This window comes from Dermacentor albipictus, chromosome 4 (assembly GCF_038994185.2).
Source record: "Dermacentor albipictus isolate Rhodes 1998 colony chromosome 4, USDA_Dalb.pri_finalv2, whole genome shotgun sequence".
NCBI classification, from domain to species: domain Eukaryota; kingdom Metazoa; phylum Arthropoda; class Arachnida; order Ixodida; family Ixodidae; genus Dermacentor; species Dermacentor albipictus.
Window position 1 is genome coordinate 6,028,387 of NC_091824.1, and position 16,737 is coordinate 6,045,123.

At 44.0% G+C, this 16,737-nt stretch overlaps 1 protein-coding gene across 1 annotated transcript in view; it reads right to left on the reverse strand.

The window, feature by feature from the left end:
* LOC139059024 (collagen alpha-1(II) chain-like) overlaps positions 1-16,737 on the reverse strand; it is a 1,291,347-nt gene that overhangs the window by 671,021 nt on the left and 603,589 nt on the right. The window contains exons 15-17 of the mRNA XM_070536814.1: positions 14,692-14,745; positions 10,127-10,171; positions 9,347-9,400 (exon numbers count right to left, since the gene is read on the reverse strand). Of these exons, the coding sequence (XP_070392915.1) occupies positions 9,347-9,400; positions 10,127-10,171; positions 14,692-14,745 (153 nt within the window). The remainder of the gene's footprint in view (positions 1-9,346; positions 9,401-10,126; positions 10,172-14,691; positions 14,746-16,737) is intronic.

Consider the following 16,737-nt stretch of genomic DNA (forward strand, 5'->3'; position numbering starts at 1 on the left):
GAGGAGGGAACAGAAGAAACTGGTACATAAGAAGCCGATGAATGGGTCAGTGGTAAGAGGTAAAATGCAGAAATTCCGGATCAAGCTTCAGAACAGGTACTCGGCTTTAACTCAGGAAGACGACATTAGTGTTGAAGATATGAACGACAATCTTAGGGGCATCACTAAGGAGTGCGCGATAGAAGTCGCTGGTAACTCCGTTAGACAAGATGCCAGTAAGCTATCGCACGAGACGAAAGATCTTATCAAGAAACGCCGATGTATGAAAGCCTCTAACCATACTGCTAGAATAGAACTGGCAGAACTTTCGAAGTTAATCAACAAGCGTAAGACTGCTGACACAAGGAAGTATAGTCCGGATAGAATTGAAAATGCTCTCAGGAACGTAGGAAGCCTAAAACCAGTGAAGAAGAAACCAGGAATAGGCAAGCATCAGATGTATGCGCCAAGAGAGAAAGCCGGCAATATCTTTACTAATATAGATGAGATAGTTCAAGTGGCTGAGGAGTTCTATAGAGATTTGTACAGTACCGGTGGCACCCACGAAGATAATGGAAGAGAGAATAGTCTAGAGGAATTTGAAATCCAAGAAGTAACGCCGGAAGAAGTAAAGAAAGCCTTGAGAGCTACGCATAGGGGGAATACAGCTGGGGAGGATCAGGTAACAGCAAATTTGTTGAAGGATGCACGGCAGAATGTTCTAGAAAAACTGGCGACCCTCTATACTCCTTACCGCATGACTTCGAGCGTACCGGAATCTTGGAAGAACGCTAACATAATCCTAATTCATAAGAAAGGGGACGCCAAAGACTTCAAATATTATAGACCGATCAGCTTACTGTCCGTTGCATTCAAAGTATTTACTAAGGTAATCGCAAATAGATTCATCATCATCATGATCATCATCATCAGCCTGGTTACGCCCACTGCAGGGCAAAGGCCTCTCCAATACTTCTCCAACAACCCCGGTCATGTACAAATTGTGGCCATGCCGTGCCTGCAAACTTCTTAATCTCATCCCCCCACCTAACTTTCTGCCACCCCCTGCTACGCTTCCGTTCCCTTGGGATCCAGTCCGTAACCCTTAATGACCATCGGTTATCTGCCCTCCTCATTACATGTCCTGCCCATGCCCATTTCTTTTTCTTGATTTCAACTAAGATGTCATAAACTCGCCTTTGTTCCCTCAGCCAACCTGCTCTTTTCTTATCCCTTAACGTTACACCTATCACTCTTCTTTCCAAAGCTCGTTGCGTCGTCCTCAATTTGAGTAGAACCCTTTTCGTAAGCCTCCGGGTGTGTGCCCCGTAGGTGAGTACTGGTAAGACACAGCTATTATATACTTTTCTTTTGAGGAATAATGGCAACCTGCTGTTCATGATCTAAGAATGCCTGCCAAACGAACCCCAGCCCATTCTTGTTCTTCTGATTATTTCCGTCTCATGATCCGGCTCCGCCATCACTTCCTGCCCTAAGTAGATGTATTCCCTTACGACTTCCAGTGCTTCGCTGCCTATTGTAAATTGCTGTTCTCTTCCAAGACTGTTAAGCATTACTTTAGTTTTCTGCAGATTAATTTTTAGACCCAATCTTCCGCTTTGCCTCTCCAGGTCTGTGAGCATGCATTGCAATTGGTCCCCTGAGTTACTAAGCAAGGCAATATCATCAGCGAATCGCAAGTTACTAAGGTATTCTCCCTTAACGTTTATCCGCAATTCTTCCCAATCCAGGTCTCTGAATACCTCCTCTAAACGCGCTGTGAATAGCATTGGAGATATCGTACCTCCCTGCCTGTCGCCTTTCTTTATTGGGATTTTGTTGCTTGCTTTATGGAGGATAACGGTGGCTGTGGAGCCGCTATACATATCTTTCAGTATTTTTACATATGGCTCTACACCCTGATTCCGTAATGCCTCCATAACTGCTGACGTTTCGACAGAATCAAACGCTTTCTTGTAGTCAAATAGATTCAGGAACTCCTAAAACTTCTGTCAACCGAAGGACCAGGCATGATTCCGTAAAGGCTACTCAACAATAAACCATATTTACACTATCAAATAGAGAAACGTGCGGAATATGACTAACCGTTATCTATAGCTTTCATTCATTACAAGAAAGCTTTTGATTCAGTCGAAACCTCAGCAGTCATTGAGGGATTGCGGAATCAGGGTGTAAACGAGCGATATATAAAAATACTGAAAGATGTCTTCAGGAGCTCCAAAGCCACCGTAGTCCCCCATAAGGAAAGCAACAAAAATCAAATAAAGAAAGGCGTCAGGCAGGGAGGTACGATCTCTACGACGCTATTCAAAGCGTGTTTACAGGAGGTATTCGAGACCTGGATTGGGAAGAATTGGGGATAAAAGTTAATGGAGGATACCTAAGTAACTTGCGATTCGCTGTTGATATTGCCTTGCTTAGTCACTCAGGGGACCAAGTGCAATGCATGCTCACTGACCTGGAGAGGCAAAGCAGAAGGGTGGGTCTAAAAATTAATCTCCAGAAAACTAAAGTAAAGTTTAACAGTCTCGGAAGAGAACAGCAGTTTACGATAGGTAGCGAGACACTGGAAGTGGTAAGGGAATGCATCTACTTAGGACAAGTAGTCACCGCCGATCCGGACCATGAGAGCAATATTTATTTATTTATTTATTTAGCAATACTGTAAGCCTTTTACAGGCTCATACAGGAGTGGGTCACAATCAAAACAACGAAACATTGTTGGTCAAAATAGAAGGCAATGAAACACGCCAATTATTACATTTGAATGATATAACACGCGAAAAAAAAAAAAACGACAGACTAAAGCAATTAGTACAAGGCATATAATACAGGGAAGTGGTAAGAGCTACGAACAATTAAGTAGAAGGCAATGAAACACGCCAATTATTACAATTGAAAGATATAACACGCGAAAAAAAAACGACAGACGAAAGCAATTAGTACAAGGCATATAATGCAGGGAAGTGGTAAGAGCTACGAACAATTAAGATGTGGCGGGAAACGGCCAAAACACAGTTGGGCAACACAACGTTGTAGCGAAGCAGTACATAATCGGAAACAGACCTAATCATAAAAAAGTGCACGTATCTTGGTTGCAAATACTTCAATGGAGTCAACTTGTGCAATTGGTTCCGGCAGACGGTTCCAGGCTTCAATTGCAGATGGAAAAAATGAATATTTAAATGTGTTGCAACGCGCAGAAAACTGCCTGATGCACTTACGGTGATTTGTTCTTTCGGAATGTTGGAAGGGTGGCCTAATGTACTTTGTTTTATCAATATTTATGTGCCCGTGATAAAGAAGGAAAAGAAACTTCAAGGCAGCGATACGCCGTCCTGATATTAGAGTCGGGATATGTGCTTGTTCACGTAAAGCAGTGACGCTGTCGTATGGAGAGTATCTGGAATAAATGAAACGAAGTGCCATGCGCTGTATTCTATCAAGTTTATCAATGAGGTAAGACTGCTGCGGGGACCATACAATGCTGGCATACTCAAGTATTGGTTGAACGAGGGTTTTATACGCAGTTAATTTGACATCGGATGGTGCTGTTGCCAATTTCCGACGTAAGAAATTGAGCTGCTTAAATGCCTTTGCACATGTGATGTCAATATGAGTGTCCCATTTGAGCGAGCTTGAGAATGTCACACCCAAATATTTTACAGTATCTGATCTTATTATAGCCGTGCCTCTTATGTTGTAAGTGAACATATTAGGTACCTTTTTATGTGTAAAAGTGATGCATGCTGTTTTACTGATGTTTAACTTCATTCCCCACCTATCACACCAATCGGCAATGCTGTTTAGTGAGGTGTTTAGTTTAATTTGATCATCCACAGACCAAACAGTTGTGTAGACAACACAATCATCTGCAAAAAGACGTACGGTTACGTTAGGCTCAACACATGATGGGATGTCGTTGACATACACAAGAAAGAGCAATGGCCCCAGCACGGACCCCTGTGGCACACCAGAAAAGACTTCAAGGCTCTCTGACTCATTATTGTTTACTGATACATATTGGGATCTGAGTGAGAGGTAAGATGCTATCCACGCAACAGTGTTAGATGCAATTCCAATAAGTTTAAGTTTTTCGATCAGTTCACAGTGAGGCACGCGATCGAAGGCTTTTGAGAAATCGACGAATATGGCGTCTCCTTGTAGTCCGGAATTAATTATCTCTGCAAAGTCATGCGAAATTTCCAATAGCTGTGTCACTGTAGAAAGGCCCTTCCTGAAGCCATGCTGGTTAGGGTATAACAGGTTATTGTTTTCTAAGTAACTAATAATGGATTTGTTAATAATGTGCTCCATTAATTTGCAACAACAGCTTGTTAAAGAAATTGGTCGGTATGTGTCTATGTGCAACCTATTGCCACCTTTGGGAATCGGGATTACTTTTGCGACGAGCCAGTCTGAAGGTAATGCAGCTGCTTGGAGAGACGCCGCAAAAATCCTGTGTAAGAACGGAGCCAGTTGGGCAGCAAATCTTTTTAGAAACGTATTCGAAATATTATCGGGGCCGGGCGTTTTCTTTGTGTCAATGTTCAAGAGCAGGTTCAGTATGCCTGGCTCAGCTATAACTACGTCAGGCATCGCTGGATCAGATCCAAACGAAACATCACTTGGACGGGGAGAGCGTGTGAACACGGATTGGAAATGGGCATTAAAAGCGTTAGCAATAGTGTGTGCATCATGGGTAGGAACACCTGCGATTTCAATTTCTACTATTGGGTTTTCAGGTTTTGACAGATAGCGCCAGAATTTGTGCGGCTGATTGTGCATGAAGTTCGTCAGAGTATTCGAGAAAAAGTTATCTCTCGCCTTTTTTAATTCAAATTTCAACGCAGCCGAAAGATGCGCGATTTCCCCTGGGTTATGTTTCTTCCTGCGCATCCTTTGCACTTTTCTTTTCAAGTGGATGATACTGCGGGTAATCCAGGGTGTTTTTCTATTTGTTCGTTTACGTATTGTGGGGATAAAATTTTCTTCACAATGTTTTATGGCACCCTTAAATTTCTCCCACAATCCGTTAACATCATATGAAGGCAGTAGTGTGAAATCCTCAAACACAGTTTCTAAATAATCTATGATGCTGACGTCATCTGCTCTGCTATAATCTTTAAAATCAGTGTAAGGATGATCTTGGTGACCCGCCTGTGACGTCAGCCCAGAAAAGGTCAACAAAATCATTTTGTGATCAGAAATACCATCTTCTATGCTAATTTCTGGTTCGAAAGTGTTTGAGACAAATGCCAGGTCTAGCACTGATGCGACGCCTCCCTGCTGCCTTGTTGGATGGTTAACTAGCTGCGATAATGAGAAGCTAAACATTATTTTCAGCAGTTGGTCACAGCTTTCCTTTTCCCTAGCCCCAAACGTTAGGTTATCCCAGTCTATTCCTGCCAGATTGAAATCGCCGGTTAATATCAGCTTGGTTCTGGCATTTACCTTGGTGTGGAGGAAATCGTGCAATTGCATCATGTATTCGACGGAAGCGTTAGGACGCCTGTACACACCACCTATCAGAATAGACATTCCGCACACGTTGACGGTACACCAGATGCTTTCATGACTAGGTATGCCCTCGTGTTTGTGAAATAAAACGCTATTTTTTATTACTAGGGCTACGCCCCCACCGCGACCGTCACGGTCTGTGCGAAGGAGGCTATAAGCCACTGGAGCTACTTCAGAGTCATGAATGTCGGGGTGCAGCCAGGTTTCGGTAATCACCATGATGTCAGGGGAGTACAACAAGACAATTTCTTCTAATTTTTCTCTTTTGTTCACAATGCTACGTGCATTAAGGCACAATAGTGTCAAGGTGCTTGTGTTTTGCGGTCATTTATCATTTCCGGGCGGAACAGCGTCATCGTCAACGTGTGCACGCTTAATCACCGTTCTTTTATTTTTCTCGCCGTCCCACGCGTACCAGCTGTTGCCAATCTTCAATTTATCAAACCGAAGGCTCACCTTTTCACCTTTCGCGCGATTAACCTGCGACGACTGCCACAATTTTTTTCGCACTTCCCGAACAGCTGGCGAAAAATCCTCAGAAATAGATATGGTATTGGTTTCCAGTTTGAAACAGTTACGAAGGACGGCAGCTTTTTCAGAGAAGTCATACAAGCGTAGTATTACTGGTCGTTCTTTGTTCTTAGTCTTTCTACCAATGCGATGAATGCGTTCGAGTGATCGCACCTCTACGCCTAGCTTTTCTTTAAATATGCTCTCCGTGACATGTTTTGCCAAGGATGTATTAGTTTCATCATTTTCTTCCTTTAGACCAAAGATGACAACGTTATTGCGGCGGCTCCGATTTTCGATATGACCAGAATAATAAGAATGTGCTGGGATGCGTTTGGCTGGCATTCTCAGATCATGACAAGTCGTCGCCATTATCCCTCAAAAGAAAAGTTTATAACAGCTGTGTCTTATCGGTACTCACGTAGGGGGCAGAAACCTGGAGGCTTACGAAAGGGCTCCATTGAAATTGGGGAAAACGCAACAAGCTACGTTAAGAAGATTTATAGGTGTAACGTTAAGGGATAAAAAAATAGCAGATTGGGAGAGGGAACAAACGCGAGTTAATGAAACCTTAGTTGAAATCAAGAAAAAAATGGGCATGGGCAGGACACGTAATGAGGAGGGAAGATAACCGGTGGTCATTAAGGTTCACGGACTGGATTCCAAGGGAAGGGAAGCGTAGCAGGGGGTGGCAGAAAGTTAGGTGGGTGGATGAGATTAAGAAGTTGCAGGGACAACATGGCCACAATTAGTACATGACCGGAGTAGTTGGAGATGTATAGGAAAGGCCTTTGCCCTGCAGTGGGGGTAACCAGGCTGCTGCTGCTGATGATGATGATGAATGATGTAAAATTATTTCCTACGACAGAGGCTGGTCGTCCCACTGGTTGCGCACGACGGAAAGCGATTGTATTTGCCCACCGAACTGCGGGTCCTGGCATAGAGCATGATGAATGTTTTCCTCTTCACAGCAGTCGCCACGTGCGGCGGTGTCAGCCATTGCATAGCGTAGCATACACAAAAGGGGCACGTCTCTTCCGGCCGGTTTTGGTGGAAGTCAAAGGCTTCCAGGGGGCATAATCTGGCGTGCACAAAATGCGGTTCATTCTACTCTGATGTGGCGCATTGACGTATAAGTAGGCGGAGCATCCTTGACACCTGTTCTAGAAAGAAGGATTGATAGGCGGCGGTCATGTAAAGGAACTAACCGAGCAGCTTGATCGGTGCGTTCATTGCTCATAATGGCACAGTGACATAGTAGCCACGGAACAGTAATTTTGTGTCCTTTCTTAGTCAGCTGATGTATGGCTTTTGTAATTTCGAACACCATCAGTCGGGCTGCCCTGTAAGACTGGCAGTAAACACGGCAGTGTCGTCTTCGAATTGCAAAAATGGTCGATTTGTGTATGCCTTTGTGAATAATAAAGTGTAATGTGACTCGAAGCTCTGCGAGTTCTGATGCCGCCATGTTGGCAAGTCAGAAGTTTTCAACTAGATGGTGATGGCTTTTGCTTTCATGACGACAGCAACCGGTAGAGCTTTTCGGCAGAAGAGGCTAATCGGTGTGTTTTTGTGTGTAATTCCGTTACTTCTCACATAATAGGAGTGACGCAAGCTGTTCAAGAACAGGGGATGAAATATCTGTTTCCTTTTTCCCTAACGCTACGTATGGCCAGGTTCCCGATGGGAGAGTTCATGTTGGACGAGGCGCTTCCCCGAGCGGAGATTCGTCGTGCTCTCTACTTGTGAACTGTATTTAAAAACGAGAGCGTCCCTCAAAAACACCGTGTTCACTTAGACCAATTTTCTCTTTGTGTCGAATCCGCATAGTTCATTTCTGAACTCCTGAATGTCGGCGAAGACGTGGTTCCACTCGTGTTCTCGCACTGTGCGCGCTGCAGTGGCGCTGGAATACAAGTGCGACATGAGCATTAGTCAACCATGACTATAATCCCGCTACTTATCGTTGTAAGGATCAAATGCTGTACGATATCTGGTGACGTTATGAAGAGTTTATTGTTCGGCTAGTTGGTTGTCCATAATTGAAGTAGTAACTTAGCGCGTTGTTTTCTTGTTTTGATCGCTCTATGTTACTACTTCAATTATAGTCGTTATGAAAGAACTTCTAATATAAGCAAAGGGGAGGCCTTTATTCCAGAAAGCTTTCCAACGTTTATCCTGGAAGTTGAAATACCTGGACATGAAACATACTAATTATGCGTTTGGCCGTCTTCTTGCTGTCCCATCGCGAATGCAGCAACACATGGCCCAAATAATATTACTGCTGCTGGATGGCGCTGAAATTGAGCTCCTTTCATAAATTTACCACTTCCTGTCTCCACAAAGCAGCGATAGTCGTTTAAACTAGAAAGAACACATATATTCGTCTGACACCAGTCGTTCACAAAGGCTTCTTGATGGCACTTCCCTAGAAGGTTTTTTAATGGATGTGATGAAATGCTGATAATTTGGAAACGCCGCGAAACATAGATCACCTGTCGTTTTTTTTTTCTTTTTGTAATGGGAAGCAGACTATCCGAAGAATTAAATATCTCTACTGCTTTAGCTCAAAAATACAAGAACAGGGATGCGAAGGACCAAGGCACAAGTTGTCGGCACTTCACTCATGCAGTATGGCATCTTCGTGTGCATGACCTTGTATGCTTGAACCCCAGCGATATGCTTAGGAGAGTTCAGCCATGTTGAAGCAATGAAAAACTCGAGCGACGGAGCTTGCTGTTATACATGATGTTATTTCACAGCGTGATAGCTTCTAGTTGAAAAGTGAAGCACTGTTGGCCTTGAGCTACAGTATACGGCACAACAAAATGCTTGATTTGGATGGTAAAGATGACGGTGGCCCAACGACTTCTGTGGGAACCACCAACATTTCCTAGTCCTTTGCATATGTTAGGGTTCAGTCGCATTTGAGTGAACATCGCGAAAACGAATAAGCTACCCTGCTCTTTTTATCTGCGCCATAGTGGCGCACAAACAGATCCAGAGCCATCGGAAGAAGGCAAATGCCATTATTGAATGGGAAAGAAAAGCAAACACTAATTGGCTGAACACAGCACTGCCTGACGCGACATATTGTGCGGCGACTAGCAGCCTAGCCTTAACGCCTGGTGGTGTGAGCATACGTTTTATGCCTACGCTGCGAGTATTTTTGTAGTAACATATTGACCCAAATATTGTTCGCGTCTGCTTCACAAAAATAAACTGCGCAAAAAAGCAGAATTGGTTGCTCGTGTCGCTGTCCTTGAGAGGGGATTTTTAAAAATGACGCATAGCGACCAGGACAGACTCAACTCACCTTTATTCCTGGAGACCCCGGGAATCCTGGTGGGCCTGGGCGCCCGACAGCACCCTGGAGAATTTGACGTGCGCGTTAATTGCAAAATAAATCACACAGATCAGAAAAAGAATACATTGCCTGAACGTTGGCTGTTATATTGTTTATGGGTGATGAGTAGTCCCACGCGCTTGCATCCGCACATGGGACTTATGCAAAGAAAATATTACATAGGACCTTATGTTATTGTGAGTGAGTATTAAAGTCTGGGGATGAGTGTCTGGCTATAGCTTAGAAGGAAAAAAAGTTGAGCCATTTGATTCATGCCTGAAGCGTCGTTTAAGTTTCCGACTTGCATCCGTGTGGGCAAGCCCAATTTTTTCTAGCACGACTCAATGTTGCGTTAGCTATGATTTGGTTAGATTTAAAGCCAGGCAAATTAAAAAGCATGGACGACAAAAAAGTGCAAACAGAAAAGCACTCTTGGTGTTAAATTTTCCCGAAAGTAGACACGTGCTAGTTTAGCGGTCAACTTTATTATCTTCCAGTGGACATAATCAAAATGCATTTCTTATTGGTGACTGTCAATATCGGGAAAATGCAATGAGGTCAAATTTTGTGTTTTTTAGATTTTATTTTTGTGTGTGTTTTTGCTTTAGCGAATGTGGGATGCTTGCCGGGGGGGGGGGCAGTACACTTTGCTTGAGTTTTTTTGCAAAGCTCGCAAAAAAGAAGTAAAGCGCCTCAAAATTATTACCCCGAACCGAGTGGCTTCTTGGCGCTGAGAAAGCGAAAGCTTACCGTTGATCCTGGTGGCCCAGGCAGACCATCAATTCCTCGTATTCCCTGCATCAGGACATACACAGCAATTAAGCCACATGCGATAGTTTAAAGACAGGGATCCGTAAGCATAGTTTTCCAGAAGCGAGAAACTAATAGCGCTGTATGAAGCCTTCTTACAGCTGCAGATATTTCGAGGTTACTTTCTATGTTTTACGTACAACTAAATTTCGCCATCAACGACGAAGAGAAAAATGTGCGCAGTGTTATAATGCGCCTTTTTCTATATGAAGATGAGCAATGTGCGCCACCCATTATTGACAAAACGCTTGTGGCTCGCAGGAGGGATGCCTCTTGGAGGTGCTCTTGCTGGCACAAAGTAGAACACGAAACAGTAGAACAGATAAGGAGAAAGAAGCGTCAACTGTTTATAATCAGACGGCTAACAAAACTACCAACGCACAGTGTAAAGAACGTGTGACGTGAAACACAGCACCTTGCTATGTGCCTCTCGAGAAAGCACATTTCTGGAGGAAGCAACATGAGAGATGTGTAACTCACACGAGCTGACCCTTTCTTTCTTATAAGAAACGCTTCAAATAATAGCCTCGCGATTTGAACTCTGGCCTTCGCTACAATCTTAGTTGGTGAAAATCAGGCAAGCATAGGCAGGTCTTGTGATGCGCAGGATAACGTGCACCCTCTGCTTTACCAATGCTGTTAGCGTGCTCGCTCAGCCGGATATTTTTGGCGGGTGTCGTTCTTGCAATGCAGCACTGGCTGCAGGCAAGGAGGACTTCATAGATGACGCCCATGGCAAATTGCCTAAAGCGTTTCGCATGCCTGGCACCTCCAGTGCTGAGGATAAGTGATTCGAACGCACAGCTGTGCCAACTTGTTTAGATCGGGAATGTGCTACAGGAATCCGCTCTCTGGTAACCAGATTAATGTTAAGGCTAACACTGTGCATATAAGGCACCAGTCTTCTAGTCTCTATTACTTTCGCCGATGTGCTCCACTACTCGGCACTGATTTTCAACTTCAACCGGGACTCGACCACAGCATTCAAAAGCGACTTAGGTAGCCAGATTTTATATCTTTGTTGAATCGGTTGTCAAAGGTCGCCTGCATTACATGCCTGCCCGACCTTTGCACAGTCGACCGCGAACCAACCACAGCACGGAGAAGCTCACGTGGTCTTTCTTTATGTACAACTCTACTAGACGGCGCATTTTATCAAGGCCATCACGCAACCAGCTGCCTAAGGCTTTTGCCCTATTATGCAAAGAATACAGTAAATGAAAGAAAAAATGAACCAGAAAGCACATGCTGTGGATACACCAGCCAATTGTTTACGCAGCGAAAATAGTTAGAGTTTCCTGCAAACGTGCTATGAGATAAAGTCGAAGCACGAACCAATATTTTGCAATGGTGGGACTCGAATTCAATTTTTTATGAGGCATGTCGTAGTGGGGAATTTTTGTGGGGTTTCATTAACGTGCACCTAAATCTAAGTACACGGGTGTTACATTTCGCCCCCATCGAAATGTGGCCGCCGTGGTTGGGATTTGATCCCGCGACCTCGTGTTTAGCAGCGCAACGCCAAAGTCACTAAGCAACCACAGTGGGTCTTCGTTGAAAACGCACACTACTTCGATTAAACTTTCCGTGGCGAAAATTCTTATGCTTCACAATTATACCTGGTTTTTCGCGTATCTTTTCATGGACTACCTATGTCTGCACTACCTATAAAAAAAAGCCAAAATAGCGTTTTTTTTTTCCAAAAACACGTTTGTATTTTAAAGCCTGTGGGCAACACATTCGTGAAAATAAAATTCCCAAAGATAGCACATTTTAGCGATGGCTCATTAAAAACAATTCCAGGTCTTCTTCCAAGACCATCGTGTATGAAAAGTTTCCCCAAAACGCTATAATTTTCCCATTTTTGCCTCAGTCTTACGGGTTAAAAATCACACAATTATTTTGCGAAAGTCTTTCGTAACGAAAGCACGGTGTTCAGACAGCCCAACGTTTGAAGGAAGGCGTGAAACAGTTGATTTTCGGCAAATTTTGTTTTCGCATCTCGTTTCCCAGCGTTTCGTGAAATTGAAATGCCCCTGACGGGCGCGAAAGTTTTTCCCCTCGAAATATTCTTGGGAAAGAAATGATAAGCTAATGTTTAGACAGATGTATTTGTTTAATTTGTTGAAAAATAGATATTGCTCAAGTGCCATGGTTGGGATAGTTGGCATTGAATAAGCCTAGCTGAAACGGCGAATGGACCTTTTCAGAAACCTGCAGCACCACGATTTCCCCTGGTGGCGTCGTTTTGTGAGAGGTGCGCCCAGCATACGCCAACAATGCAAATGCGCAGGCGTCGTGGAAAGTTTTCGATTTTTTTCAACGCTTTAACTTAACTTTTGTCATTGTCGGTTGCGTATTACTAGTGCGCATATTCCGGAAGCTTTGTCAAGGATTTCAGGATTATTGAACTGGCGTAAACATCCCGCAGAAAAAAAAAAGAGGAAAGATAGGAGGTGAACGGGCTGTGTATCACAATAAGTATTAAATAGCAACCAGAGCAACAACAGAAGCCTCACCACCACTGTTTTCTAAGGTGGTGAAACGTACACGCTGTATTGTTGTGGAAAAGGCGAATCGTGGACAGCCGATTTTCAACGCGAACAAAACCCCTGACAGGATCTGACAGGCCCCGCCCATGGGCCATACCTGGGACCTGGCGCAATCCGCTTGATCATAACTTCAGGTGTTCTCCTGATGCCTCCGTTTACAGGTGCTGTCTTTATTTTTGCATGATAAATGATGCCGCCACCATCATTATTTGTATTAGCGTGAAGCTTACACCAGCCACTGTGGAACGCGCACGCCCATTCGCGCTTACCGCAGCTTCCTGCTTGATCAATTTTTCCAAGAAGATCCAATTCGAAGCCTAGATCGCTAATTTTGCCACTTGGCTTTGCTTACCTTGCTTGTAAAAAATGAACTGTGTACTTGGCTTCGCCAGCTCCTCTGAGATGTACCCCGAGCAGTTATTGCAAGCGAATTTTCAAGGCCATGCTCTCCCATAATACAGGCGAGGTACCTAACATTCCCCCCCTCTTTTCGACATTATTTATACATATAAAACTTCCAACAATTAGTTGCCTTGTTGGTCAAGAACAAAACTGCGAATTTGCCTTTGTCTGCATTCCTCGCAGTTTGTAATGTCTGAAACGCGCCTCAAATTCCGCAGCAAATGCCCTTTGAGACTCGCTTCAAATTGCTGGGTCCAAAAGACGCAAACGAATTGATATTCGCACTTCTCCTTAAACTAGGCAAGGAACAACGCCAATTGTTCCTTCCGCCAAGGTCATCCTTCTGCAATATTTCAGCGCGAACAGAGCTGTGGTAAGAGCAAAATCATTTGCTGCGATTTCAAGAAGCCAAACACATATCCCTTGGCTACGGCACTCCCAGTAGCAAACTAAGTAAAAAAATGATGATTTATTGATTTTTCTTGCTTTGCAGCTCGATTAGCCAGTATTAGTGCATATGAGAACAATTCAGGCTGCTTGCACCTCACTCACTTCCCTAAAACAGCAAGAAAACACTTGACGTTGCCTGTGCCCGTCAAAGAAAACTCATAGCTGTATAGTCGACAACAGCGGAGCCAGCGCGCATTCATCCGGACTCTCCAGCGTGCTGAGCTTGAGGCGCACGTGACTTTTCGAAAATCTCCATTTCTGCAGCGTTTCCGATCAGAAAGAAGAGGTCCACTCGTGTTAGCGACGCATCAATTAGGCTATTTTCTTCAGAAATGTGCTTTTTCGAGATACACATGCAGGGATGTTGTGTTTCTACATCACGCATTTTCTGCAGTCCGCGTACGTGGAAGTTTTCGTTTTCGTCTACTAATCAAGAGTTGGCGCTTTGATGTGTATTTCTTTTTCTGTTGCCCTGCTTCACTTTGCGCCAGGAAGAATGCGTTCACAAGACGTAAGCATTAACTTGCGCAAGAAAACAGTTATTTTATGATATCTGGTCTAAGGACGAAGTTACGAATGTGCGAGTTCTCTGTTCTAGGTTTCTGAAAAAAATAAAACCAAGCTATTTTCTTTGAATTTCAACAGTCGGCAGTTGCAAAAACATTCCTCGAAAAGCATGTCGAGTTTCCCGCATTGCGCGGTACTTAAGCCTCTCGTTTTTAATAAAAAAACACCTTTGCATGTCCTGCTGCTCCTCTCCGCAGTTCTTAGCTTCCTGTCGCATTGCCTATATCAGGCATGAACCCACACAAACTGCTCCATCCTTTTGAGAAGTTTAACAAAGAACAAAACATGGGACTAAGCCACATTAGGATTCCAAACCTTTACAACACTTCTGTGTGACTTGCCTCACGTATATACGTCTAGGTGTAGAAAGGGTCAACATATTTGATTACTTCAGCCAGAAAGCTGCAATGTGCAGTTTTTCCGAGTTTCGCTAACTATAGAAATTTGCGAACTTATTCCTAGGTGTGGTCATTAAGCAAACAAATAAGGGATCCCGTGTTTTCCTAAGTAAATCAGAAATTAGAGACGGCTCACCGGTGGCCCCGGGGGCCCGTCTCTGCCTCGCTCCCCTCTTGGTCCGGCTGGCCCCTGGAGAAAGAATGTAAGGAACGATTAACGACGTTGTTCCAGCAGTATATAAACACAAGAGCATGCATGAAAATGCGTAAGCAGAGCTGTAAGGCAAAGCACCATCCTTCGCACAGAATAGAGAGGCTTAATACACGGAAAAATGCTGGTACACAACTATAAAATGAGATACAATTTTTATTGCACTCGTTCCAGAACATCCCAACGAAGCTATTTGAACTATGGTATATTGAAACAAATACGACACTATGCGTTACACAAGTACGTTCCCTTAGATATGTGCCGTGCTTCCATATGAACGAACACAGATATGAGTAATTATGACGTACACCCTCAGATTTCTACTCAGGGTTGTCTAATGGGCAACACCTTACTATTAAAGCTTTACAAAAATTTATAGCTCAACGGAGCTCGAACTAGATGTGCTAAAAGCATAATTGTTGTTGAAAACTGTGTAATAATTGTGACAGTTTTAGAAAAGCCCAAATATCTGGCAAGGAAAGGTGAGAGTGATAGCTTTAACAAATTAAAGCAGTTCTCGTGTCGTGTGTCGCACCTGTTATTTATAGTTGCCAGAAAAAGCCGGAACGCAAGCTGTACTTCATTGGTCCACCAGACGATTCTATCTTTCCCCTTAAACGTGAGGGTGTTATCGATATGACAACTGAACACACTTTATAGACCGATAGAGGCAATACATTGTCGATTGTTTCCACTTGTCGTCATAATCTTTCGTTCCGCAATATGCTGGGCAAGTCTGTCTGGCTGGAGTTCGACCGGAATGCCCTGTCACTCAATAACTGGAATACAATCCTGGTATCCGTTTATCGCTACCCATTATCGTCGTATTCGGACTTTTGTTCACAGTTCGAAGAAATATTCAGCGTCTTAATCAATGAAAACAAGATAATCGTTATTTGTGGTGACATTATCATCATTATCATCAGGCTATTCAGGTCCACTGCAGGACGAAAGCCTCTCCCTGCAATCTCCAATCACCCCGGTCCAGCACCAACTGATTCCAACTAGCACCCGCAAATTTCCTAATTTCTTCGCACCATCTAGTCATCTGCCGTCCTCTTCTGCACTTCACTTCTCTTGGTACCCATTCTGTCACCCTAATGGTGTAACAGTTATCTAGTCTGCGCATTACATGACCTGCCCAGTGCCATTTCTTTCTCTTAATGTCTGTTAGAATACCGTCTATACCCGTTTGCTCTATGATCCAAACCACTCTCTTTCTGTGTCTTAAAATTATGCTTAGCATTCTTCGTTCCATCGCTCTTTGCGAGGTCCTTAGCTTGCTCTCAAGCTTCTTTGTCAGCCTCCAAGTATCTGCGTCGCAAGATCTCTGGAGTTCAGGTGCCTTCAACTGCCGATTATATAAACTGGACCCCACGCTACGGCTACAAGTGCCATCTAGCCTTTCCCGCGGTGAAGCTACCTTGCTATACCGCTTGTGACTGGAAGTAGCATTCACAAACTCATATTCCTTTCGTTTAGGAATGGCCGAGAGCCCGATGTGCAACTCCTGTGGGTGCGAGCAGACCATCGAGCACCTATTGTGTACCTGCCCCCGCTACGATGAACAACGCCTCTCTCTGCAGGAAACTTGCGACCTTTCACCAAGTCAAAGATACTCGGACCGTGGCCACACCCGTCACTGGCACGAAAAGCGAGTCGTGCATTACTGCAATACTTGAGGTACACCGGTTTAAGAGACCGTTTATAGTGTCCCTGTGCATAGTGTCCCTCCCACACGTACTCTGTGCTTACTCTCTCCTTTCCTTCTTCTTTCTATTCCCCTTTCCCCCACCCCCAGTGTAGGGTAGCAAACCGGATACTCTTCTGGTTGACCTCCCTGCCTTTCGTGTCCTTGCTTTCTCTCTCTCTATCTCTCCAAGTATCTGCGCCGTATGTCAACAGCGATAAAATGCACTGATTGTACACTTTCCTCTTCAATAATAACGGTAAGCACCGAGTCAGGAGCTT